General features: G+C 37.4%; 1 protein-coding gene across 3 annotated transcripts in view; it reads right to left on the bottom strand.

The window, feature by feature from the left end:
• GLB1 (galactosidase beta 1) overlaps positions 1–27,366 on the bottom strand; it is a 63,494-nt gene that overhangs the window by 14,510 nt on the left and 21,618 nt on the right. For all 3 annotated transcript variants that reach the window (XM_074192802.1, XM_074192800.1, XM_074192801.1), the window contains exons 6-12: positions 22,940–23,120; positions 20,841–20,899; positions 18,851–18,972; positions 18,205–18,245; positions 16,092–16,204; positions 7,628–7,702; positions 4,932–5,021 (exon numbers count right to left, since the gene is read on the bottom strand). In XM_074192802.1, the coding sequence (XP_074048903.1) occupies positions 4,932–5,021; positions 7,628–7,702; positions 16,092–16,204; positions 18,205–18,245; positions 18,851–18,972; positions 20,841–20,899; positions 22,940–23,120 (681 nt within the window). The remainder of the gene's footprint in view (positions 1–4,931; positions 5,022–7,627; positions 7,703–16,091; positions 16,205–18,204; positions 18,246–18,850; positions 18,973–20,840; positions 20,900–22,939; positions 23,121–27,366) is intronic.

A 27,366-nucleotide genomic window follows, 5' to 3' on the forward strand; every position in this document is an offset into this window, starting at 1 on the left:
GGAAGGAGGGAAGTACAGAAACAAGGAATGAAGAAGAAGAAAAAAGAAAGAGGGAAAGGAAGGATAGAGAAGAGGGAAGGGAAAGAAAGGAAGGGAGGAAAATGAAGAAAAAGAGTAAAGGGAAGGAGGAAGAGGAAAGAAAAAAGAGGGAAAGGAAGGATAGAGCAGAGAAAAGAGAAAGAGAGGAAGGAAGAGGAAAGAAGAAAGAGGGTAAAGAAGATAGAGAAAAGAAAAGGGAAAGAAGAAAAGAAGCAAAGAAGAGAGAAGGGAAGGAGCAAGAGGAGTAAAAGAAAAAAGAGGGGAATGGAGGATGAAGAAGGGGAAGTGAAAGAAGAAAGGAAGGGAAAGTGGAAAGGGAAAGAAGAAAAGAAGAAGAGAAGGGTGGGGAAAATGGAAGGAGAAAGAGTAGAGAAAGGAGAGAGAGGGAAAAGGAGAAAAGGACAGAAAGAAAAGAAGGGAACCTTGTCCCCTGAAAGCAGTCTTATGACTGCTTTGCTACATGGGATGTCCCAAATTTTAAAATGGTACCTCTAGGATACTTTATATTCAAAGAAAAACATTTGCAAATGTTCTGGTTCAACAGGAAACAAACCTCCACATCAACTTCCCCAAACCTCCAAAATGAACAAACTTTTCCTTCTAGACCAGGGGTTCTTAAGTAGTTTTGTCATGAACTCTTTGGATAATCTGGTACACTTTTCTGATGCATTAAGTAACATACAGATTATTAGAGTCTTCAAAAAAAAAACATAGCATCATGAGCTCCAGGTGAAGAACCCCCATCAACCTTGAAAATTCTCTAGTCATATTCAGAAGACTCATCAAAATGAGATGTCACCACACAGACCTCACAAAGAAGAGATACTTCTGGCACAAGAGAAGAACATGCCTCAATACTTGCAAAACCATAACCAGAGGTGGGGGGGGAAGTCCCTTCAATATCTGTGGCAGACAACACAGGAACTGACAGTATACTACAAATACGAGAACTAGAAGAAACCTGAGGTCATCTGGTCTAACACTCCCATTTGACAGAAGAGGAAACTGAGGCCCTGAGAGGTGAAGACTATTTGCCCAAATATACCCAGGGTATAAGTCCTTGCATCCAAGTTTGCAGACTTTAAATCTAAAGTTCTTTTTTACTACCATTTAGGTTATCTCCTAACTCCATAGTTTTTTTTTTTTGGGGGGGGGGTTGTGTGTCTTTTGGAGTGGGTCTTTTTTGCTATATAGGTCCCACTAAGATCAAAGGTATTTTTCAGTCTAAAGGTCTCAAAAACAGGATCTGGGTAAGCTCATAGGGCTTCCTTTTTTTGTCTAATAACTAAAAAGTATCAGCTTTATGGGTTAAGACCTCACATTAGAAGCCTGTATTCAGGCACCCGATCTTCACAAGGATCATCAAGGTCATTAAGGAAAGGGAGATTAAGACCAAGAAATGGCAAATCCAAATCTGCACAGGTTCAATATTCAGGGAGGGTGCCTGCTTTGCCCACTGTAAAGTCTTGCTGAATAAAGTCAATGGTGTGAAGGTATTAAGAAATAGTCAACAGCAATGAACCGACACACAAGATCTTACTATTGCTACCAGAGTTGATTCTCTTCCTGGAAGAAGAAGACAAAACTCATTGCCTTGCCTTCTGTAAACACATCCAGATGTGTAAGAATCACTTTTCCCTACTGCCCCTGAATAAAGTGAATATATACATATATACATATATATTTATACACACATACATATATATATATGTATATATATATATATATATATATATATATATTATATAAATGTATATATAGCAGCCAAGTGGTTCAGGAGTTAGGAAGACAAGTTCAAACTGGGTCTTAAGACATTAGCTGGGGCAGCTAGGTGATACAGTGGATAGAGCAGCGGCCCTGGAGTCAGGAGGACCTGAGTTCAAATCTGACCTCAGACACCTAATAATTACCTAGCTGTGTGGCCTTGGGCAAGTCACTTATCCTCATTGCCTTGCAAACTCCTCCCCCCAAAAAAGACATTAGCTGTGTGATCCTGGGCAAGTCACTGAAGCTCTATTTGTCTTAGTTTCCTCAACTTCACAGGGTTTCTAAAAAGATCAATCAGTGCCATAAAAATCTGTTACTGGGGAGGCTAGGTGGCACAGTGGAAAAAGCACTGGCCCTGGAGTCAGGAGTACCTGGGTTCAAATCCAGTCTCAGACACTTAATAATTACCTAGCTATGTGGCCTTGGGGAAGCCACTTAACCTCATTTGCCTTGCAAAAAAAAACCTAAAAACTACAAAAAAATCTGTTACTGGGAAAGACTGATCAGTTTAAAGTGCTAAGTTTCAAATTAACTAAAGCCTATTCAGCGTCCTCACTAAGTCTGCTTATGTTGAATCCCCAAGAAAGAGAAAGTCATCAAGGAGGCAAATGGGCCCAGATCAGATACGGAGCACCAGGAAAAAAGCTATCATAGGGTATTGATTATAATAACCACTTATTAAATACTTGTTAATTATTTTACCGATCTAAAACAAGAAATAGGTTCACTGATGGTATTTCTAATGTCTAAAACATTCCTATAACATGGAAGATATGCTTTACAAGGAGTCTATCACTGGACTAGGTCAACCATTGTACTTCTAAGCTGGGGAGATCCAGTCTCCATAAAAAGAAAATGGAGAGGCATATAGGAAGGTTAGAAGTAGAAACAGATTTAAAAGATAATGAGATTGATTTTATAAATATCAACTTTAGGCAATTAATAGATTAATAAATAGGTCTATGGAGATGTCTAGCAGGAAAATGGAAAACCCAATGAAATACAGGAGAAAGACTGGAACTGGATATTCTTTTTAGGAATTATCCACCTCTAGGGAATAACTGATATGGGGAAAATAGATACAAGTGTTCTGGTAAATGAATGCAGTAAAAAGAAGGCCGAGGACCAGGTCATGGGGCATGTTCATGTGAACAAGACTGAAAAGGACCAATAGGAAGAACCATGGAAGCCGAAGTATGAAGCAGGGGTAGACAAAATTAAATGCCACAGAAAGGTCAAGGCAGATAAAGCCTGAAAAAAGTCCAGTGACCACTGGAAGGTGAGAAGTGGTTTTTAGAAGAATGATGGGGGTGGAGCCCAGATTACAAGGGTTGAGAAGGGGATAGGAGGCAAGAAAGTGGAGGAAGCAAGTCTAGACTACTCTGCCTAGACTGAAAGCAAGCAGAAATACCACGAGGGTATAGGAGGGTCAAGGGAAGAGTTTGGGTTTTTCTACTTGGTTATATTTTTTGCTTTTAGGATAGAAGAGAATTAAGCATTTTTTTAAAAAAATTTTAATCAATTTTTTTTTAGAGAGGGAGAAGCCATTACAGGGGAAAAGAATGAGAAAGAGAAATGACAAGCAATAGGAAATGTTCTTAGAAAGCCAGGATGAGAGGATCAAGAGAACAAATGAAAGGGTTAATCTGGAAAGGATGGAAGCTACCTTATCTTGAGACCCACAGGAAAGAAGAGAATATGAATGAAAATAGAAAAATATTGAGATCTCCATAAGCATAGAGAAGAGCACACTGGGTAGAGTTGGAGGCTTGAGGAAAAAGGCTTGGAGCTGCCACTAGAATAAGCATGAAAATGAATTTAGAGATAGAAGGGACATCTAAGGCCACTGAATGCACTCCATTTTTCACCTGAGAATACTGAGGTCCACTTGCTCAAGATCATCCAGGTAGTAGCCCAAAGGTGGGGTTTGAACCCAACTCTTGTGGCTCTAAATCAGTCACTTTTCCCAATGTACCAACAGACAAAAATGAAGTTTATTTATATTTAGCAGAAGTGACTTAACATGAATATATAGTGGATTCAGTCATCATAGATGACTTCTAACACTATTCATGGTCTTTGGAATAGGAATTGAGAAAGAAAATGATAGTGCAAGAACCGGGGTGGGGGGCAATGGATTTAATTCATGGTGAAAATGGCTAATTATAGGATCAAACATGTGAAGAGAGGCCAGTGGAGGAAGATGGGAATGTCAGGGTATTGGATAAAATGATAAGGAAAAAGATTAGAGATGGAAGTGGAGGAAGGCCAGAAGACTGTAGTAATAGAGAACCTCAAAGTTCAGTATCTTGAAGATAGGAAGAGATAGTAAGGCCTAATATATCACCACCACTTAAGGATGGCTATGAGGTGAGAGCTAAGTCATGGCAGCTGACAAGGTCAGTGACCTGAAAAGTCAGAGTATAAGAAGGTGTCATTCATATGAATAGTGAAGTCACTAAAGATGATGTCAAGAGTTGGGTGAAAGGTGTGGCTAGGTGGCACAGTGGATAAAGCACTGGCCCTGGAGTCAGGAGTACCTGAGTTCAATTCTGGCCTCAGACACTTAATAATTACCTAGCTGTGTGGCCTTGGGCAAGTCACTTAAACCCATTTGCCTTGCAAAAACCTAAAAATTTTTTTTTAATAAACAGTTGGGTGAATAGAAAGATGGTAAGAGTCATAAATCTGGGAATTAGCCTTTTGACCAACTTGATCCTTGGAAAATATATCAACAGTCTGTCTTTAAAGCCACTGTTTAAAAGTATTGAGGCTTAATTTAGTTAAGCATGGCCTTTAAGAAGTCAAAGAAGATACTAGTAGAGACTGGACTGCAATAAACAAAAGGAAAGACAAAAAGAAAACTACAAAATGGTACTCTACCAGGATGTGAACCAAAAATGAAATCCTGTAAAAATTAATGATTCCAATTTTACTGATTTTTAATCTTCTTTTTCTTAAAAAAAGTTATAAAATCTATGATTACTTTACCCAAAGATTTTTTTCCCCGTTTTTAAGCCAAACTCAGGTAAAAAAAGAAGCAATAGAGAAATATATCTCTGCAAATTGGCAATAAACACACTGAAGTGTTATTAATCAGAAATTCTATGTGCTGGAAAACGTACCTGTTTCACCTGGACAAATGTTAAAGGGTAAGTGCTATTTATTGGTCCAGCAAGACACAACACATCAAGAGAATCTTCCACTGTATTTACCTGGGGAAAAAAGCCAGAAACATATGCCCAATCAATGCCCACTTATGTTCAGAAAAGACATCAAAGTCAGTTTTCAAAGAGCTTAGTAGAAATGACAAAATCTCCAGACACAAAACAATGAGTCACAGAATTCACTCTACTTCCCCACTGTGTTACTGAACCCCACTACCACTCATGAGGAAATGTAAATGAAGACAATCTTGCCCTAAAAGAACCAAACATTCTACCTACTAAATTAGGGGATTACAAAAAATAAAATTCCCCTTAAAGGAGGAATCAGAAACTATGTATTTTTTTACCTATCTGCTCTGTGTTCATTTTTTCCCTTTTGAGGCAAATGATTTAAGGTTAAGATGAAAAGAGCATTTATTCAATCATCATGGTTTCAATGGCTCTTCCAGAAAAATCTGAATTCCATTTTGTACCAATAATCATTAAAATAGATGATCAAAAGCTCTTTGACCTTATCCATGAAGTAATAAGCATTTAAGCTTAAGTGGATCATCATGTGTATGAAATAGCCAGAAGTTTGACTAGGCCAATGAGTACATAAAGGACACTAAGGCTGGCAAGGGAGCTTGGGGCCAGAATATAGAACTCTAAAGACCAGAAAGTTTATATTTGATCCTGAGAGAAATATATGGTATATAGAACTTTAGAAAAACACACTTTGACAACTGTGTGGAGGATGGATTGGTGCGGAGATTGCACTGAAGTTGGGAAACCAGAAAGAAGGCTACTGAAATAGTCCTGGCTAAAACTGATGGGTGAGTGTAAGAGGATGGTGACTGTGTGAATAGAGAAAGGGATGGAGTCTAGGGATAGTATGAGGGACAAAGTAGATCTAGAAAATGAGTAGGTATGTGAAGTCAGGAGGCTAAGGAGTTGAGGATACTTAAACTTTCAAATCGGAGTGTCTGGAAGAAGGGTGATGCACTCAATAGAAATGGAAATGTTTGGAAGTGGGAAAAACAAATACATACATACATACATACACATACATATATACACACATACATACATATACACACATATATACAAACATATACATACAATATTCAAAATTTAATTGAAAAGCAAACTTCTGAAAGGGGCTCTTCCATTTCTTCCACAAATCTAAATGGAGGAACCCCTTCAGAAATTTCATTTTGAATTATTTTTTTTTAAAGATTCTTGTCAGTCACAGAAACCATACTCCTTGTAGTATGCTGAGTATCTAGATGTGATGCAAGCCAGGAATGGAAAATGTGACAAACACTCCCCAAGCTGTGCACTTAGAAACAATAGGAGTCATGAATGGAAACATGATGCAATTTTATTGAGCATATCACTTAAGATAAAAAATAAAAACATGCATGCGTTTGTGTGTGTGTATGTGTGTGTGTATATTATGGCTCAATTTTAAGATGTGGAATGCTTATCAAATTTTTCAAAAGAAACATACAGCTTGAAAAGTTTTGCTTTGGTTTGAGACATTTTTTGGAGTCTTAAGATGGAAACAGATCAAAGCACTTGGGCTTCTATGTCTCCTTCCTTCCCCATACCATGACCCCTACACAAGGAGCTGAACCTCTAAGGCATAATTTGTAAAATGGGGATATCATCTCAATTTCAAATGAGATCAAGCCTGTAAAGTATTTTGTAAACTGAAAGATGTGAATTATTATTATGTTTCTCACCCAACATCTTTACTACTGAATCTGCTCTTATTTATCAATGTCCTTCCAAAATGTGCAGCCCAGAACTGAGTTCCACTTTCAGGTAAGGGACTATCCCTCTCCTCCCTAGTCCTGGGCAACAGAGCTTAAAGACTGAATCTGTTTGGGAGCTCTTTGATGAAAAGTAATCATGGCACAGTGGACACAGAGGAAGTCCTGAGTTCCTTCTCAGAAGAAGGAAGTCCTAAGTTCATATGCCATAGAGGTTCTGCTTTTTTGTCTACAAATTTCTCTCCTAACCTGTTGCATAAAAATGCTCATAGATATTATGATTCACTGTAGATATTTTTCCACATTCTTTATCTTAGCCAAAGACTGCAATAGGAAGGGAATAATTTTAAAGATGGTAACAATGGCACAATTTAAAGCTAAAACGAGCATTTTTCTCTAGAAAACATTGAGAAAAGTAAGGTATATGGGGAAGGCTTTCATCCTATACCATACCATATCATTTACAATTCTAGGAATGTCTTAAGATTTTTTTTTAATCTAGAACAATTATATTTCATAAATATAGGGAATTCCCCCTCTAGCAATATGATGGACAATTATTCTGCAACATAAAGTCTTAGAGAGTCGTCTAGGGCATTGATAGTGATTTGTCCAGTAGCATCAGAAATGGGTCACTCTACTAACCTGTCAAATGTATTTTTGCACTCCCAACTTTCAATCTTCCAAACATCTGCCCTTTCTCCCTAGTATCTACATGCACACACTCACTTCCCCACCAAATCCCCTACTTTATTTTCACATAAACCAAATTTAAATAAATTAAATAAATTAGTCCCCTAGAAAAAAATCATTCCCATAAAGTTAAATGAGATACTCCTCCCACACTCTTGCTATTATCCATCATGCCCAAATTCAATGTCTCTTTTTGTCTTTTACCTTCTCCATAGCGACTTTTCCATAGGCAAACTTGGGGGTTGATGGAGGAATAATTCCTTCTGGTAGTTTTTCAAACTATGAACAGGAAGGGAAAAAAACATAAAACCTTATTAAAACCCCAGCAGTAGCATAAATTTAGTGACAGTGGTGTTTTTTAGAAGACATGCCAAAATGAAACGCTCATCTAAAAGAAGGTAGAAAACAAGGCTGTTTCTAGTTCGTTTCCTCTACAAAGTTCCAGATGCTGTACAACCTTTGCAATAACAGACAATTCTAAGCTTAACAGAAGAACCATGGTGGGAGAAAGGGTATCACAAAAGCAAAAGAAGGAAGGAGAGGAAGTCATCTTCAAATATGTAATAGAAAGGTTAGACTAAATGATCACAGTCTTTACAATTTCCACCATTCTGTAATTCTTAAATTCAATTTGAGTGTACAGATGGGAGAAGTACATTGGAAAAGAAAAGTTCTCAATTGAATTCTTTTCTCCTCAAATCTGAACCTGATCTGGGTCCACAGGATCCACTAGGTCCCTGCTCACCTTCCCTAACACATCCATCACCAGATATGGAAAATATTAAATTTGGATGAAGGATGGTTAGTGGTACCAATAATGGTTTTTATTCATCTGAACCTAGTGTGCAATAGGAATTATTATGTGATGAGGTCAACAGGCCAGAAGTCAAAGTGGATCTGGATTGAATTCTGGGCTGCTAACATTCCAGCTCTGCCACCTACATAACCTAGAGCAAAGATCTACCTCCCTGATGTTGGAAAAGATGGTGCTTAATTCAATGATTCCTTCTACAAGTTTCCTGGCCATAATATGCATAAATAACAAAATAATTAGAAAGCATCAAAGACTCAAAGAGCTGGAAGGGACCTCAAAAACTAGGCTAACCCCCTCATTTTATGTTGCTACTGTGCTTTCATTTTCTGAGTCCCTCTATGTCATGGAATACACAAAATATTGCAGCAAAATTCCACCTCTCTGTGATCCATACCTATGATTTCATCTTTATAGGGAACTCCTTGTGTGAAAATTTCCAGGTAGCAATGTAGATCTGAAAATTGTCTGACTTAAAATCTGAATAACTAAAATCAAATGGAAATTAAAGTGACTTGCCCCAGTGACATGGCTAGTAACTATTATGAATCACAATCAAGTTTTTAAAAAAAGGTAAAAATGGGAAAATTCCTATCCAAGAAGCTTGCATTCTTTAGATAGGTATACAAAAGTATTCAAAAAACAGATACTGAGTCTCAAAAGTCAATTCAATTTTAACTGTCTCAAAAGTCAGCTCAATTTTCAACAATTAAAGCAAAATTAATGTTTAATTTAAAGCATTTTTACAAAGTTTTCATCTATGCTAAGATCTGTGTGCAAAATAATTACAAGGTAATTTTTTTGAAGAAGTGGGGGAAGTTCTAGGAGGCTATTTACTTGTGTGATCTTGGGCAAATCAATCCCCCCCCCCAAATCTGGTTATGAGTTTTCTCAATTATAAAATGATGGAACTATACCAGACATGCTCTAAGATCTGCTGCTGATGATATACTTGTAATCCTAGGGCCCTTCTGATCATATTCCCTATTCTTTGGGAGCAGGCAGGATGGCCTGAAATTCAGAGTCTCTCATGACAGTCAGAATTCTGAAAAACATGAGGAAAATCTCAAAAGTGGTTCTTCAGAAACTTAATGACACTTTGCAGAGAATACTCCCACATACAAAAAAAGTTAGCTATAATTAAAATAAAACTGACAAAAAAAGTTGCTTCCTACAACCTTCTAGAAGTATGCAGAGTAATTCTGAAGCTCTGGCTAAAGTGTTAACCATGTCTAGTCAGAGTTTTACCCACACCAAAGAGGATTTTTTAGGAAACTTAGCAAAAGGTGGCACCTTGAATTTTCAAGCAAATAATTCTACCTGTAGGCATCACTGTTCAGTACTAGTAACCTATCAAGCCATGAGATACCACATCTCTCTCAGAGACTGTTAAGAGACATGAGTCTGTCTGAATTTCTCCTGGACTCCATTCTGGGCAACCTTCCTGATCACTCCAATTCATTTACTGTTGGCGTAGGTGGGAAGGAGTCGTAGACATTTCAAGTATGACTGTTAACTCATTATTGGATTCTATTTGTCTGAAAGATGGACCTCAAAATACTTCCATTTTTACTCTCCTAAATGCTTCTGTGGGAAATGGCAGTAAAACCCCATTTTATAGATTGGGAGAGTGAAAGGCACCAGCCCACTCGTCCAGATCCTTAAATTCTCAGTGGTCAACTCATCAATAGCATCACCATCCGAGGACAGCATACAGTCATAACACTAAGAAAACCCCAAAGAATGTCATGAATAATCAGACGGGTTTCAGTTAAGAGAATTGGCAGAGGAAGGGGGATGGGTTTACTGATCTAATTTAATTATCTAATAAGATTTTTAAAAGATTACTATATAACTTGGAATTGAAGATGCCATCATGAAAGACGCATCATAAAAGTGAATAATTTTTTTGACTGACCATTCATTTACCTCTCTTCATTTTACATATACTGGAACCAACTGAACTCATGATCCAATTTCCCACCTCCATACAAGTTGTCCCCAGGTCTGGGAATGTGCCTCCTCCTCCTGCCCACTACTCATATCCAAAGGATCTTTCCTTTTCTCCTCTTCTGGACCACAGGTGGAAGAGCAAGTAGTCATGGGACCTCATCTAGAGGGTCCTTAGAAGCCACACAGCCCCCTCATTTTGGAGAGAAAGAAATGAAAACAAGGAGTGACTTGTCCAAAGGCAGAGCTACTAAATGTCTGAAGGATTTGAACCCAGAGCTTCTTGACTGCAAGCCCAACAGTCTACCCACCCACCACTCAAAGCTACCTTATCTGCCAGGCTCAGCTAGGAGGTCATCTCCTCAAAGACTTCCCTGATCCCTCTGCCCACCCCAGGGCTTAATTCAGTTGCTCTTCTAAAATTAATCTTATATCTAGTTATCTGGACAAATCTTGTATTCTCCCATGGAAACTTAATATAATATATGTATAATTTATAGCTATTTTCTATATTTATATTATATATATACTATTATACATATATTATATATGCTAATATTTATACTATATTTATATAGTTCTTTTAAGGTTTGCAAAGCACCTTATATTTGCTAACTGATTCGGTTCTCAGAACAACCCTTGCCTATAGTAGTGCAGATTGAATCAAACTTAATTAATTCTTACCTATTGACAATATGACATATGATGGAAGGGAGTGTTAAAGTTAGAAGGTAGAACCACTTACTATCTTCCCAGACCACTGCCAGAATTTATCTTCCATTACAGGAATAACACTCTACTGCAAATTGGGGTGGGGGGGGGCTGCAGCTAAGCCTTAGTTCACTTGAACCATGAGTTCAAATCCAGCTTCAGAAAGTTACCAGCTATATGAACCTGAGCAAGACACTTAACCCCAATTGCCTCCAAAGAGGTCTTGGGGTGTGAGCTTTTTAGTGGAACGAAAACTCAGTTTTTAGTCACCAAAATTTTGATTTGGAAGCAAAAAAATGCATATGGCATCCTAGAGGCTGGACTAGTGGTTTCATTAGTAGTTTTATTGGTGTGAAGGTAAGGAGCACCTGGGGATGCAATTCTGGAGGTGGAGGGGAGACTGAGGGATTACATCACTAGCCCATGGTCGCATAATCAGGATGCAATAGGGGCACTCTGGGCTACAACTTAATAATATCAACCAAAAATAAGATTTATATAGTATTTCTCTTTTAATCCTCACAATGACTCTGGGAGATAGATGTGAGTATTCTCATTTTACAGATGAGGAAACTGAGGCAGACAGACCACATGAATAGCCCATGATCACACAGCTGACCAGAATCTTAACCTTCCATTAATAGAAGCACAGGATGAAGAGAGAATGATATCCTCTCTGAATTTCTCCCTGGGTGGAGCAATCATTCAACAAGCATTCATTTAGCTTCTTCTGTGTACTTTTGCTTTTTAAGCAAGTCATTGTCAAGATGGAATGATTCAAAGGAGGAATAAAACAGAATTCTTTGGTTTTAGCTAGATTGAGGGGTAAAGGAGGATCAAAGAGAAGAAAGGACCATTCCCCAAGCACAGAGATGAGAATGAAAATGGATGAAAGAAAAAATGGTAATATGACATGATGTATTTGTTGCTTTCTCCTTGGTCAAGGAGAATGATTACTGGCCTCAAAAGAACAAAACAAATTATTATCTAAATAAACAAAGTAAGTGACCACTAGACTACTCTAATTAATTAAAGTCCCTGATACTAGAAAGAAGTTAGGTCTATCCAAAGAACTAAGAGGCCTCCATCTATGAACTGAGAGGGTTGGAAGAGAATATCTCTAAGGTATTTCCAATTTTAGAGTCTATACACTAACAATTCTCAACCCCTCAAATAACTCAAATAATATCAATGGGGCCTCTGTAAACCAGGTCAAATCCCTTTCCAGGATACTATATTCTCCACAAGTGTGAGAAACCCTTGAAAACAATACGTTCCAGAAACTGTAACCAACCTAAATTAAGAAGTCTAAGTAAGAATTTCATTCAAATTATTTTATTTTAGTTGAGCTCCTTTTGTTGGTAAGTGATAAAGGGGACAACCCCCACCTCCAAGAAGAGAGTCCTCCAGTTCATGGGCAAGGAGGGAGCTGTAACAACAAAGCTGACTCTCTGGAGCTGTTTCTTCCTTTTTCTTTTACCATTTATGGAAAAAGGGGCCATTTAGACAGTTAATCAGAAAGGTTAGAAAGCAGCAGAGTCAAGAGGCCCAGGCAGACTTTGATGCTGAGTAGATAAATAAAAGTTGCTAGTCTCTGACTCCAATCTGATGGCTGTAGAGTGGGCTGGTAAAGGAAAAACTGATAATTGATATACATAGGTATTTATTTATTTATTCATTCCCTTCAAAATTAATGGTTGGAAGCAGTGGGGCTAGGGGAAAGAAGAACTGGTTTAGGAGTCAGAGTCCTGGAATACAGTATTACTTGATGCTTCCTTTCTTGGGTGACATAGGGTAAGTCAATTCAACTCTTTGGGCTTTCTCGGCTAAATGACTTCTAAGGTTTCTTCTGGATCTAATCTATGATTCAATTGCTAATTTGACTTTTTTTGATATAAAGATTATTCTATTATCTTTAACTTGGATGTGTGATTCAACCTGAAGTTATTTCTATTTTGATAATAATAAAAATAGTTCAAATCGGGCCCAGACACTGACTAGCTGTATGACCCTGAGCAGGTCATTTTGCCCGATTGGAAACTAGGCAAATAGAAGTTTAGTGACTTTTCCAGGATCACACAGCTGGTAAAATATCTGAGGTCACATTTGAACTCAGGTTTTCCAAACTCCAGACCCAACTCTATCCACTACATGACTGACCCCTATAACAGCAACATTTATATTGCATTCTAAGTTTAACAAAAGGCTTTACATATTATCACATCTGACCTGGAAGGGAGGTGTTATCAATATACCCATTTACAGGAAGGAGATGTTTGCCCATAGTCACATATCCAAGAAATATCAAATCAGCCACTTTTTAAAAGAACTTGTGAACCCAAGTGAATCTTTGAGCTATAGTCAAAACCAAACTCTTCACTAGTCTAGTCCTTTTCTATAAGAAGACTTGAGTTACAAATCTGTGTTACAAATCTCCCAAATCTGTGACCCTTCAAGACCTGGAAATCGTACTATTTCTAGGAGGATTCTTTGAAAGAAATGGAAATTGCCTACAGAAGAAGGCAGAGGGAGGGGCGGCTAAGTGACACAATGGATAGAGCACTGACCCTGGAGTCAGGAGTACCTGAGTTCAAATCCGGCCTCAGACACTTAATAATTACCTAGCTGTGTGGCCTTGGACAAGCCACTTAACCCCATTGCCTTGCAAAAAAGTAAAAAAAAAAAGGCATAGGGGAGACAAGATAGAAGTCTTCAAATATTTAGGAGGCCAGCCCCTGAAAGTAGAACTAGAAAGAAGAGATAGGAAGAATTTCGTTGAACTCAAAGGTTTATACAACATGTGGCCAGAGGTCAAGAGGTAGTTTGTGGCCCCCATTTAAGGAACAAAGCTTCTAAAAAACTGTCCAAAAGAGGAATAATCCACTATCGCTGAAAAACTCTTCATTCTTGGAGAATGGGGAAGGCCTACTAGTCAGGGATGATACAGGTTAAGGTTAGTTTGGATTAGAAGTTCTTGATCTGGGGTCCACAGAACTCCAAGAGGGTATATATCGACAGGATTTTTGAGGGGGATCTGAGAACTTGGATGGAAAAATAAAACCACTTCATTTTCATTAACTTCTAAAATATAGCATTTTTCTTTATAATAAAAACATCCATTATTCTGAGGCATCAAGTTGGCCAAAGAGGCAGACCCTAGGTTAGGTGGTTCCTTCTAGATCAAAAACAAGAAATTAGACTACTCATCCTTGAATCCTCTGCAACGCAAAACCAGGGGCTTAACTGGTACCAGGGTCTTCTGGTACCCTATGTATAGAAGAGATGCCCAACTGCTCTTATGTCCAAAAAGAGCTGCTTTTGCAGCTGCAAACCATTCACCCCACCCCTTCCTTAACTCTTCAAAGAACAGAACCCTTGGAGCTGTGAACAAACAGGTGGGAGGGCCCCTCAACCTTATCAGATTCTTAAGTGGTGAGGGGAGGTTGGGAAGGGTGGTGACCTGAACCTGGGTCATAGAAGCCCGAGTAGCTAAGCTAAGACAGGTGTGCAGAAGGACAATTAGCATGTCCCCCACCCTTTATAAAAAGTTGGAGAACAAGAAAGAAATTCTGTGTATTATCCCATCTTCTATGGGACATTTGACTGTGAAAGCCTAAAAATATTATTCTCTAACTATTTCTCCATGGAAGATAGCTGGGTTCATAACTTTTTGTGAGGCCTCTTCAGTAAGTAGAATGGTTTTAAAAAGCATAAAATAAAATAATGGAGAAACAAACAAAATCAATTCTATTGTAATACAGTTATTATAATATTTTCAAAAGTTTATAGCCCCTATTGGGACAGCTAGATGGCAGAGTGGATAGAGCACGGGCCCTGGAGTCAGGAGTACCTAAGTTCAAATCCGGCCTCAGACATTTAATAATTACCTAGCTGTGTGGCCTTAGGCAAGCCACTTAACCCCATTTCCTTTCTAAATAAAACCTTAAAAAAAGGTTTATAGCCCCTGTCCCTGGTAACAGGAGGAACTCTGATCAATATAAGAATGTTGTAGTACAAAGTTGTATAATTTTTTTAAAAGTCACTGAACCTCTAGGCTCCAGAGGCACAAATGGAATAAAAATTAAATGAAAAAGGTGATATAATAGTTTACATGATATTGAAAATTCAAGGCAATTCTCTTTTAAAAACACCCACATGATAGGGGTAGCTAGGATAAAGCACAGTTCAAATACAGTCTCAGACTCTTGATGTATGACCTCGAGCAAGTCACTTGCCTCACAAAATAAACATTACCCCCCCAAAAAAAAACCCACACCCAAGCATTTGCTATCTTCCAGTAGAAGGTCTTTGTGCAAGTTTCTTTCAAAGCTCACATGATTTCTTATGAAAAACAAAATCCACTTCCAGAAAAAGTAACTGATGGACTGTGAATCAAATTAAAACATGCTTTTTAAAACTTTATTATTCTTTTGGTTCAGACTAATATGTAAAAGTTTTGCATGATTTTAATCTATTATCTATTTCAAATTGCTTGCTTTCTGAAGGAGAAAGGAGGGGAAGGGAGAATTTGGAACTCAAAAGTTTTAAAAACATGTTGAAAATTTTTGTTTACATGTAATTGAGAAAAAAAAGTTTAAAAATTACAAAAACAAATCCAAGTGACTGAGCAGAAAGACTGCAGATTTATAAAAAAAAAGCCACAACAGAGACAGGAAACCCCACCTGGGAGGCTCAGGTTACACTCTCAGAGGTGGGCACCAATGCTAGGCCACCTCTAAGCTTTGTCCAAGGCACAGGAATGCAGATTAAATCTCAAGGACATCTTGGCTTGGGCCATCAATGGAAAACAATATCCCTGCTATACATACTTGAATCAAATCATATATGCAAAATGTCTGAGAGCAGGGAGGGATTATAAAAGATAATAGCTAGGTGATAGAGTAGATAGAACATAGCATCTAAAGCCAATCTCAGACATTACTAGCTGTATTATATTTGGTAATGCTGAAGTTCTGTGCCTCAGTTTCCCCAGCTGTGAAATGGGAATAATAATATCACCGACTTCCCAGGCTTGTTGTGAGGATCAAATAATATAGTACAGAAAAAGCCCTTTGCAAGCCTTCATTATCATCACAATCATCATTATTGTGAGGACCCCTTCAGACTCTTAAATCCTATGAACCTTTCATCCTAAAGCACATTCTCAAGGCCTCAATCACTACACAAAACACTCACCTTTCCAATAGCTTCCCTCAAAGCAAAGTACTTCTCTGTGAGGTCTCCAGCTTCAGTCAACGGGGAATCATAGTCATAACTAGTGGGTTGTGCTGCATAAGGCATATTGGCTCCTAAGAGGCAGAATTTTAATATTTTAAATAATAAATAAATAAAATATTTTACATAATGGAAACAATGAGGTACCATGAAAGGCAATCATTCTGTTACACAGTTAAGTCAACCAAGTATTCTTGAATGCCTACTAGAAGTAGGACTCTGGAGACGCCAGGAGACTGTCCCCAAGCAATGGAAGGACTCTTTGGCTGAGAGTGGAAGTAGGATCCATTGTTCTGCTCTGAGGAGACTAAGACTTTATAAAGGCTAGAAAATGATAAGGACCAAACTTGACATATAAGAATGCAACTGTATATTAGATCATATACTGTCCCCATTGGAATGTAAGATTCTACCAGAAGAACATTATACAGACTAACAGTAGTAATGTTGCTCATTTCTGAAATCCAATAACCAAAGACAATTCTAAAAGATACGTGATGGAAAATACCATCCATATCAGAAGGAACTGTGCAGTTTAAATGAAGATCAAAGCTCATTATCTTCAACTTTTAAAAGTGGTCTTGGATATTATGGGGGTTTTATCTCTAATGTTTTTAATTCCATTTAGATTTGATTCTTTCACAATATGTTTAATAGGGATCCATATTTTATGGTTATACATATATAGTCTATATTAGATTGTTTTGTCAGTGGGAGGGGAGGGGGAAAGGGAAGGGAGAGAGAAAAATGTAAAACCAAAAACCTAGAGGGAAAAAATTGATTATTGAAAACTATCACTGCATGTAACTGGAAAAGTAGATACAAATGTATAAGCCTTTGCTTAGGCTCAAACACATCCAAGAAATCCAATCATGGCACCTATCTTTTCTAAAATTAAAAAAAGATGCAGTATAAGAATTGTTCATATATTTTTAAAATCAAATTTTTAAAGTGGCTACAAAAAAATTAATGGGATTTTTTAAAAAGGTAGCAAGTTGGAAATGCAGTTCCACTTTATTATATTCTAGATAAAATCCATCTGGAATATCATGTTCATGTCACCATGAAACTGGATAATTATAAAGATGGCAAGAAGACATGAAAGTTTGTCAAATTAGAAAATCTGATTAGTCTTAAAATTTTTGTTGGGAGACAGAGCTATTTCCCAATACCTTGGGAGATAGATTAGGGAGTAGATGTTACTCCAGACAAGAACCACAACAAAAGGGTTAAAAGCTACAAGAAGGCAGATTACTTCTTAAAATAATGGGACAATTTTCCAATGTTTAAGAGTTCTCCAGACCTAGAACTGGCATTCAGCCATGGCCATCATTTAGGAATGATATTGTTCATTCATCCAAAACTAAACTATCAAGAAAATGGTATATTTCAGACTAAAGTATAAGCTATATCAGATTGCTTACTGTCTGGAAGAGGGAGTTCAAGGAGAAGGAAGGAAGAAATAATTCAAAATTTTAAAAAATATTTAAAACTTTTTACATGCAATTGGGGAAATAAAATGTTATTAAAAAAAGAAAATGGTAGATTTCAGTTTTTTTTATGGAAAGAGGAGAGAGATGAAATCATTGACTTCTCTGATTCAAAATAGGCTACATAAAGGGAAAGGGCTAATAAATGTGAGGATGTGATCAAAGGTAATTGTCAGCCTCCACACCCCCCCATAGACAATATGACTAACTTTGTTAACTTAGCATTCTTGCCCTTTCTCATATGGTGCTCCATATCCAGTCTTTAAATATTTACACTAGCTGTCTCCCATACCTAGAATATACTTCCTTTTCATCTCCACCTCAATAAGAAGAGGAACTACTCTTCACTAAATAAAGTCATACTCAAAGATGTGCAAAGTCAGACTAAAAGGGAAAGTGTGAGAGACAGAAGGATGGGTGACCAAAAAAATAGAAAACTCAAAAGAAGTACCATTTGTCTTTGGAAAAAGCAAAGAAATTGGGAGTTTTTTTAAGGCAGTGGTGAAGAATGTAAATTTGTTGCAACACCCAGATTTTAAAAGAAAGCTCAAGATGAAAATCCCATAGCTCAAACAAACTCTTACCATTCCAGTAGGCAAAATTGGTTCCACCTATAAACATGTACCTAAAATGAAAAAGAGAACTTTCAAAGTTCTGCTGACTGAGGAGGAGACCTTAGTAATTCAGGAAAGAGGCTCTTTGCTGACTTTGATTTTGGTTAAGTTTGAAGAGCAAAAGATAAAACCACAAAAAAAAATCAACTGTCCCCCTAGATGGGGTCACTGGGGTACCACGGAAAAACAATTAAAAAAAAGACTGACCATAGCAAATACAAAATTAAGCATTTCAAGTAGTGCATTAATTCAGAAAATAAGCAGGAAAAAAAAAATCAAACCCTAACTGAGAAACATTCAATTCAACAAGTATTCATTATATGTGACAGACACCCATATACATCATAAGAGTAGGACTTGATCATAGCACATCCTTGCCCCTTCTCTTGTCTACTAAGGAACATCTCCTTTACCTATGTGTCTATATTTTTAACCTTTCAAAGATATCCCATGCTACGAACAAAGCCTAATTCAGGGGATGTAACATATTCAAATTAATATAATACATTATAACAATGAGCTGATGCTAATTTCCAACTATGAAAAATCAATTTTTAGTGGCAAAGAATTCTTTATATTCCTTGAAAAATAAAAGCATTTCTCCAAATTCACTTACAAGTTAACATTAGCACCATGGGCAAGCATGTCAGTGAGAGAGTTAACAATTTTTTGGGTATCGACTTTCTGGTGAGGTTCACCCCAATGGTCTAACCATCCAGTGTAGAACTCCGAATTGACCTACAAAAGGAAAAAGGTAAAGGGGTTGAGAATAAACAAGGGAGACCCTGACTTGTAACATTTACCACTATAGAGTGGAAGCAATGTTACATACTTTATAGTTGCCCTAGTAGCACTTCCAAAAAAGATGTAGAATGACACTATCATATTTTTCACAGTGTTATAGAAAGTTAAACTTGAAACTCTTCCCTCTTTGCAGGTGGGTGTGGAACATTGTAAATATTGTCAGATTTGAACTGTTTTTCCCTATAGTATGACTGAAATGGTTTTTCTTTTTAATTTTTTGCTATTAGGAATGGCTCTCTGCATGGAATAGGGGAAAGAAAATTAAGATGCTATAAAAATAAAGATAAATTTTTAAAAACATATATTGGGGAAGAATGTTAAAGCTGCAAGGAATGTTGGCAGCTAGGTGGCAGTGGATAGAGCACAAGCCCTAGAGTAGGGAGGACTTCAGTTCAAATCAGACATCAGTCACTTAGTAATTACCTAGCTGTGTGACCTTGGCAAGTCATTTAACCCCACTGCCTTAAATAAAAAAAAAAAAAAAAATAGAATTAAAAAAATTAAAGTTGCAAGGAATTAGGCCTTATGGAGCTTTTTGTGAGAATTAGAGAAATGTATTCCAACTCTTTAGAATTTTCTTGGCAAAGATTACAGAAAGCTTTGCTATGTTCTTCTCCTTTTATCTAAAAGATGAGAAAATTGAGACCAAAAGGTCATTGAATATCTGAGGCCATATCTGAACTCAGAAATGAGGGATCTTCCTGACTCCAAGTCCAAGACTTGGAGACAGACTCTAACCACTGTACCTAACCTAGCTGCCCTAATATCTCATTTGTCCCTTATAACAACTCTATGAAGGAGTTCTATTATTACACTAATTTCAAAAGTAAGGAAACTGAGGCTGAAAGAGAAAAGTTTCATCCAGAGTCACATAATTATAAAGTATGTGAGTCAGGAATTCCTGATAATAAACCCACTTAGAGTCAATGCAACTTGCCCAGGGATATGCAGCTAGAGGCAAGACCAATCTAAATGGTCTAAATCCAAGTCTGGTGCAGAGAGTTAAGAGAGTTGGATGATGGACCCTAAGGAAGACATGAGAGCATACCTCCATTGTGTGGGTTCATTCACCCAAAGGGTCAGGTGGGACCCTATACAATCTCCTCATTCTAGAGATGAGCAAACAAAGGCCCAGAGAGGTAACCAAGGGACATCATCATTAAAGAACAAAACTCAGATTCATATGGAGGTTCTAACTCTAAATTCTTCTTGTTTACTAAATATTTATAAAATTACAGCAATAAGAGATGCTGAGTCAGGTATTGAAGAGTCTAGAAAGCAAAGTTTCATGCTAAATCATTTTAAATATGCTAGACTAGAAAAGCTAAATTGACATTAAAAAATCCAATTGATCCTACAATTATCAATTTATAATTATTTATCAGTGTATGATTTATGATCAATTTATGTCTTATGATTCTGCTTTAAATGAGAAAGATAAGTATTTATGTTCTAAAATTCAAACTCCTTATTCATATTTCTTTTTGGAAAATTCTTGCCAGAGTACAGATAACTAACAGTCTTTGCCCTCCAGAGTGTACATTCTATTGGCGGGGGGGAGGAAAACGAGGATATGATGGCCATTTAGCTTATATGGCTTAGCCCCAGAAACCAGGTAGACTGAAGTTCAATATCAAGAAGAGTCAACAATGAGAATCCTATCACTGTAAGTCTATATGGTCATGAGTCAGGGAAGATGATGAATGGATTTAAGTAGACAGGGATTCTTTGTCATTCATGTTTCATTGCCCCTACAACAGTCATTTATGTTCAGGGTCCATGAAAGAAAAAACAAATCTTACCAAGGGTCCTTTGGACTCAAATTTCCTCTGGATCTGAAAGGCTTCTATAATGTTGACACCTGCAAGGTATGGCAGAGTCAAATAGATTTTAAAAAAGATCAAGGGTATTCATGTGGAATCAAGATTATCATAAGAATTAGGAGTTTGAGGGTCTCCCCAGCACCAACATAGAATGCTCTGGTTATGCCAACAACTTACATCCAGCCCCTTCATTTTGCCTATGAAGAAATTAAACCTTCAGAGATTAAATGGGGAAGGATAAAAGAAAAGGAAAGATCCAACTATCTAAGGACTCTTCCAACTGAAAATCAGTGATCCTGCCATGAATGATCTTCCATGTCTCTAGGAACCAACTTCTAGTATATTTTTTTTTTTTAGGTTTTTGCAAGGCATTTGGGGTTAAGTGGCTTGCCCAAGGCCACACAGCTAGGTAATTATTAAGTGTCTGAGACCAGATTTGAACCCAGGTACTCCTGACTCCAGGGCCGGTGCTTTATCCACTGCGCCACCTAGCCACCCCCTAGTATACTTTTTAAGGGACCACACCAGACCCTCAAATCCTTTGACATAGAGAAGGAAGCTATAAAGATAGTTCTGTCCACCTGCCTTTTCCTTGTGCAAGGAAGGAGGCATCTCCTAGAACAAGGCAACCAGCATCATCACTTCCTAGGCAACTGACTAGCTGTGGGGGTTCATGACGTAAACAAATTCTCTCCCTAAGTATTTTTATATAAAGTGACTTTCAATGTGAAAGATCAGGATACTTTTAGGGACATCTTTAGAGTCTGAAAAATACATTTACATATATGTGTATATGCACATATAAGTATATGTGAATATGTATATATGTACATTTTTTTACAGCCAAGAACAAAGTCTTAGAAATGAGATGATTATATCACTGAAAGCCAGTTATCTGTTCTATAAATTCCCCCTGTGGGTTCATGGTCCCACCTATACAACTTTGCTTTCAGGAAGCATCCATGGCTAATAGAGCATCCACCGGTCACTTAACAGTATGTTTTTCAGAGCCAGGACCAGGTGTTCTTACAGATGACAGAGGAAGTAGAAAACATCTGTCAAAGTAAAGAGCGGATGATCTGATGACTAAGGTCTGGTAACTTCCTGCTTTTGTCTGCCTCAGCATCCCCGGCTTCCTTCCAAGCTTGCTTAATGAACTCCCCCATCTAGATGAGGCTAAGCCCAATCCCTCTGCTTGATGCTCCTGCTAGCTCCCAAGTAATTACCTTACTTTAACTTGATATATACTTCACATTTACACTTCTCTGATAGAAAATAAATTTCTTAAGGATAGAGCTGCTTTTATTTTTGACTTCTGTTTCCAATGTGCTTGCTGATTGACTCTTTTTAGGGTTTTTTGCAAGGCAATGCAGTTAAGTGACTTGTCCAGGGTCACACTTGGTAATTATTAAGTGTCTGAGACCGGATTTGAACTCAGGTCCTCCTGACTCCAGGGACAGTGCTCTATTCACTGCACCACCTAGTTGCCCCTCTGACTAAAAAATTCATACCATGTCCTCAGAATGGCTGGGTTGGAAAGGTGATAGGTGTCCTGAGGGGTCTGCTGGTTGGTCCCAGTTTGGGGAGAGGGGAAACAAAGGGAGCCAGAATAATAATTAACAATGACAATGATGATGATGAAGATAGGTAACATATAAATTTTAAGGTTTGCAAAGCCCTTTACATATATTATCTCATTTGATCTATACAGATCTGTTATTCTATTCCAAATAGGATACCCTGGGGGATACGTGCTATCCCTGTGCTCATTTTGGGAAACTGAGTAAACAGGGTTAAGTGACTTGCCCAGGGTCACAGTAAGTATCTGAGGCCATTTTTGAACTCTTCTAGATTCCAGACTCAACCCTGTAGTTATTGTAACTTTTAACTAAGATGATTTAAGGTAAGCACTTTGTAAATCTTAAAACATAGGAAGATTATGCATTGTTTATCATCCTATTGGCTTTGCTGAGAAACACCAGATAACTATCCACATGCTGATTAACTTGGGGGGAAAGTCAAAACATGTCAGCACTCCTGGCTCAGATTATCCTACTGGTTAATAGGGTTTTACTCACTTGTTCCAAAGTCTACTGTTGCATAAAGACCCTGCAGAGTCCCACACATTAAGTACTCCTCATCAGCTCCATCAGTGGTGAAGAGAACCACATCTTTCCCAAGGTGGTGATGGAAAAGGTTGAGGAGAAAACGAAGGTAGTTATAATCACAAGTAAAGTAGCTTCCATATTCATTTTCAACCTGTAAATTAACATTAAAAAAACCATCGTGACCCTCTGGAAATTCAAAAACCTTGGCCTAGACATTAAAAGTCACATTCTTTTTGAGGGATAACAAAGCTTCCATTAATAAACAAAAAATATTAAAGGAACATGGAATATGCAAGAGTATGGAATATCCCCAAAAGTATGGGGAATAAATATTAAACAAATGATATAAACCAATTGAAAAATTCTATAACTAGTAGTATTTATGAAAATTAACATTTAATAACTTTACACTGCTAGAAAAAATAATGTATTTATCTGAAAAGATTTTCTAATGAGAAAGTAATCTCTTATTTTTTTAATGTGCAAATGTATGATAGCTTTTAGAATTTATTTCCTTTCGTATCAGAGGGCATGGAGAGATTTAACTGAAAACCATGGGGATGGGGACCAAAAAGAGGCTGGAGACCCCTGACTAGAAGAAGATCCATGGCAGACTGGGTAGACTTCAGATAATGATAGTACAAGTTGGACAGATATAAATGCCATTTGTATCTAAGTTTCTTAAAACCTGAGGCTCAACTAAATACTTGCATGTTAACTCCCCAAAAGTTTCATAAGTCAGTTTCCTAGAGAAACAAGTCCTTGGGCAAATACTTTCATATTTTGGTATTTTAGTGCTTTTAAGAATACAAAAGCTGCCACATGAAATACAATTTTTCAAAATGTTATGGTACTTTCTCAAACGTAACTTCCGATATGAGAAAAGAAGATAAATGAGGTCTACAAAGACAGGATGACATTATCTTTGTGCCTTTTCTTACAGTCCATCATTAACACTTGTCTATCTCTGTTCCTAATCTATGAGCTCTCTTATTGTAATCTCCTAAGAGGGAGTTTCTTATAATCTGAGGCCCATACATTTTAAAATATATCTTGAAAGTTATTTCAAAATAATTGATTTCCTTTGTAATCATGTATATTTTATTCCATGCACTTAAAAACATTCCTCTGGAAAGGGATACATAAATTCAAACTCCCAAAAAGATTGTGGGCATCTTCTTTCTGGAGGACCACTAAGACACAAAAAAAATGGGGGATGGTTTTCTAAATAAATCTTTTCTTTTAAGAGAAAATATAAAATACTCCATACTTGTCTTCAGATTAGGAAGAGATGGCATAAAATTCTACTTAATAGATTTTGAAAAAAATATGCTTTGGTCCTCTCTTATAGGGTTAATGAAAGGGAGATGGCAATGAGATGGAAAAGACTAGAAAAAAGTTTGGGAGAAAAAAGCAAAGAATGACAGCATAAGAGGAAAGAGGACAAGAGTTAAGGGATATGGAGTCTCTCCTTTTTCTAAGACACTGATTAAAATGTCATATATTACATGGCCAATCAAAGGCTCCTGGGATACTCTACTGTGGAATTCACTTGTGACTAACCTTTGGATCTAGTCATTCCGCTGGTTCCTAGTTAACCTGACCAGAATTGACTAGTCCACATCTCTTTGCTAGCATCTAAGTAAACTGTAAACTTAAATCCTAACATGGACACAATAACAGTAGCCTAATTGCTGAATAAAGGTGAAGAAAATCATACAAGTGTTCTGATTGGGCAGCACAATCTTATACAATCTCAACTGGACTCTCATGTTGCTAGGCAATCCTTCTAAATTTCCCTTATCCACTCATTCTTCATGATGGCTCTTCCAAACTTTCTCAATTTCTCCTCAAACCTCTCATGTCTCCCCCACCTCCATTCTCAGCTGAGAACCTTGCCTTACAGTTTATCCAAAAAATGAGATCATTAGTCATGAACACCTTCTTGTCCCTCTTCCTCATCCTCCTCACATGAGGAAATGGCCTTACCCCTTACCAAGCCTAAGGATTCTATTTCCCATTCCATTCTCCAACAATGCCCCTTCCATCACTCCCACTCTTTCATTTATTTGCATTCCTCCCTCTCTACTGATTCATTTCCAACTGCCTCCAAACATGCCCTCCATTCTAAAAAGACCTTTACTTGATCCTTACATCATAACCATTGTCCTTTATCTCTTCTGTTTTTTATAACTAAATTCCTCCCGAAGTCCATCTTATAATGGATGCCACTTCTTTCTCTCTTCTCACTCTCTTCTTAACCTCTTACAATTCAGCTTCTGATCTCAATATTTCAAAGAAACTAGATTTTCTCAAAAGTTAATTAGGTACCAAATCCAATGGCCTTAGCAAGATCTTCATGACCTTTGCAGTCTTTGATACTCTTAAATCACTCTCTAAATACCTGATACTCTCCAATAGTTTTTAGACACATTTCTAACTTTCTTCTCCTAGTCATAAGACTGCTCCTTCTCAGTCTCTTTTGCTTTAATCTCATGCACATATCTCTGACACCCCCTAATTGTAGGTATCCCTCAGGATTCTATCCTGGGTCCTCTTCTCCTTCTAAATTACTTCATTTGATGATCTCATCAGCTCCATGATTTTAATTACCATCTCTATGCTGATGATTCTTCAATCTACCTAGCCTACCCTAATCTTTCTGCTGACCTTCAATCTCACATTTCCAACTACCTTTCAGATATCTCATAAGAGATGTACAGTAGATCTTAAAATGAACATGACCAAAACTGAATTATCTTTCCTTAAATTCTCCCCCCATCTCCTTTCTTCTATGTTACTGTTGAAGGCAACATCATTCTTCTAGTCTCTCAAGTATCTAGAAAAAGATTTTAGGTGCCATACTCTACTTCCATATCCATTTCACCTTTGTAAAATCTCTCAAATATGCACCCTTCTCTCCTCTTATACTGCCACCACTCTTGTGCAGGACTCAATTTTCTTAAATCATAGATGCAATTATGTCATAGATACCAACCCCAATTCAATAAATTATAGTAATTCCCCATCACCTCCAAGATCAAATATAAAAATCTCCATAACCTACTTCCTATCCTACAGTTCCAGGCATCTTATACAGCTCTGAGTGTTTTCATCCAACTATTGCATTTTTTGGAATGCTCCCCCTTTTCATCTCCACCTACTGACTTCCCCAGATTCCTTTACTTTACTACTGAAATCCTATCTTCTATGGGAAGACTCTCAACATCTCTTAATTCTGATGCCTTCACTCTTAAAAATATTTTATCCTACAGATACCTTACTGTATGTTTGCTTCTTGTCTCCTCAATTAAGCTTTGAGCTTCCTGGGGGTAGAGGCTGTCTTTTGCCTTTTTTTAGTATGCCCCCCAAAACTGACCACAGTGCCTTATTAACTAACTGAATTAGTAATCACTGACTAGCAAGATGCCAGTGGACTTTCCCAAATAATAATAAAAATAATAATGTTGACAATTCCAAACAGAATAGATTCTATCATAGTCTCAGAGGTGAAATTTCAGTAAATTTAGCTTAATCATAATTGCTTCCTGTAAAACTGACATGACAACCACAGAATCTGTGGGCTAAATGTTTACTTTACGCCACTGGGTTGATTTTTCTGATCTGACTCAATTCTGGTTGGGCTCTGTCATGAAACACAGTCCATAACCCCCAGGCTGATCATGAGAACATTGTACCCTAAGACAAGTTAATCCCTGAATACTCTGGGTAAAGATGGTATGGTCCTTTTTGGTCTCCTGATCTGAATGGGCTATCATACTTATGAAAGTCAAAGATAGGAATCAGCCATCTACTATCATCATTTACAAGAGGAACATCCCCTTAATCCTCCCTCCAAATCTTCCTCATCAAATCTGATAGCCTCCAGCCTTTTCTAATGTTGGGGCTACCTATCACCCTAAATCTGCTGGAGATGAATAAATACTGGAGGCCACAAACCTCTACCAGATTCTGTAGAGCTCATGACTTCTATCTCTCAGAGTTTCAATCAGTGGTGGGGAAGCTGTGGGGAGAAACTGAAAGTGATTTAGAAGCAAGGGCTGGAGAAAAAGGATAGAAAAGAAAGTCAGAGAGAAAGTAAGAGGGGATGAGAGTCACCGAAGGGAAGACTGGGGAGAAGATTCTAATGAAGAACACTGCCTAAATCTTAGTCATATAAACTTGGTCCTTTAGGCTGATGAGTTTTTTAATATACATATAGTAAGAACCTGTCCATCTTTATCACCAATGCTATTTATTTGATACCCTTCGTAGGAAGCAAGAATTTTACAGAAAAAATAGAAGAGGTCAAGGAAAAAATAGAGTGGATCTAAGAAGGAAATGGGAAATAGAAAAGAGAACTAGAACGAAGTTTAATAAATTGAACTGGCACAACA

Source organism: Macrotis lagotis, chromosome 7, assembly GCF_037893015.1.
Source record: "Macrotis lagotis isolate mMagLag1 chromosome 7, bilby.v1.9.chrom.fasta, whole genome shotgun sequence".
Lineage (NCBI taxonomy): Eukaryota > Metazoa > Chordata > Mammalia > Peramelemorphia > Peramelidae > Macrotis > Macrotis lagotis.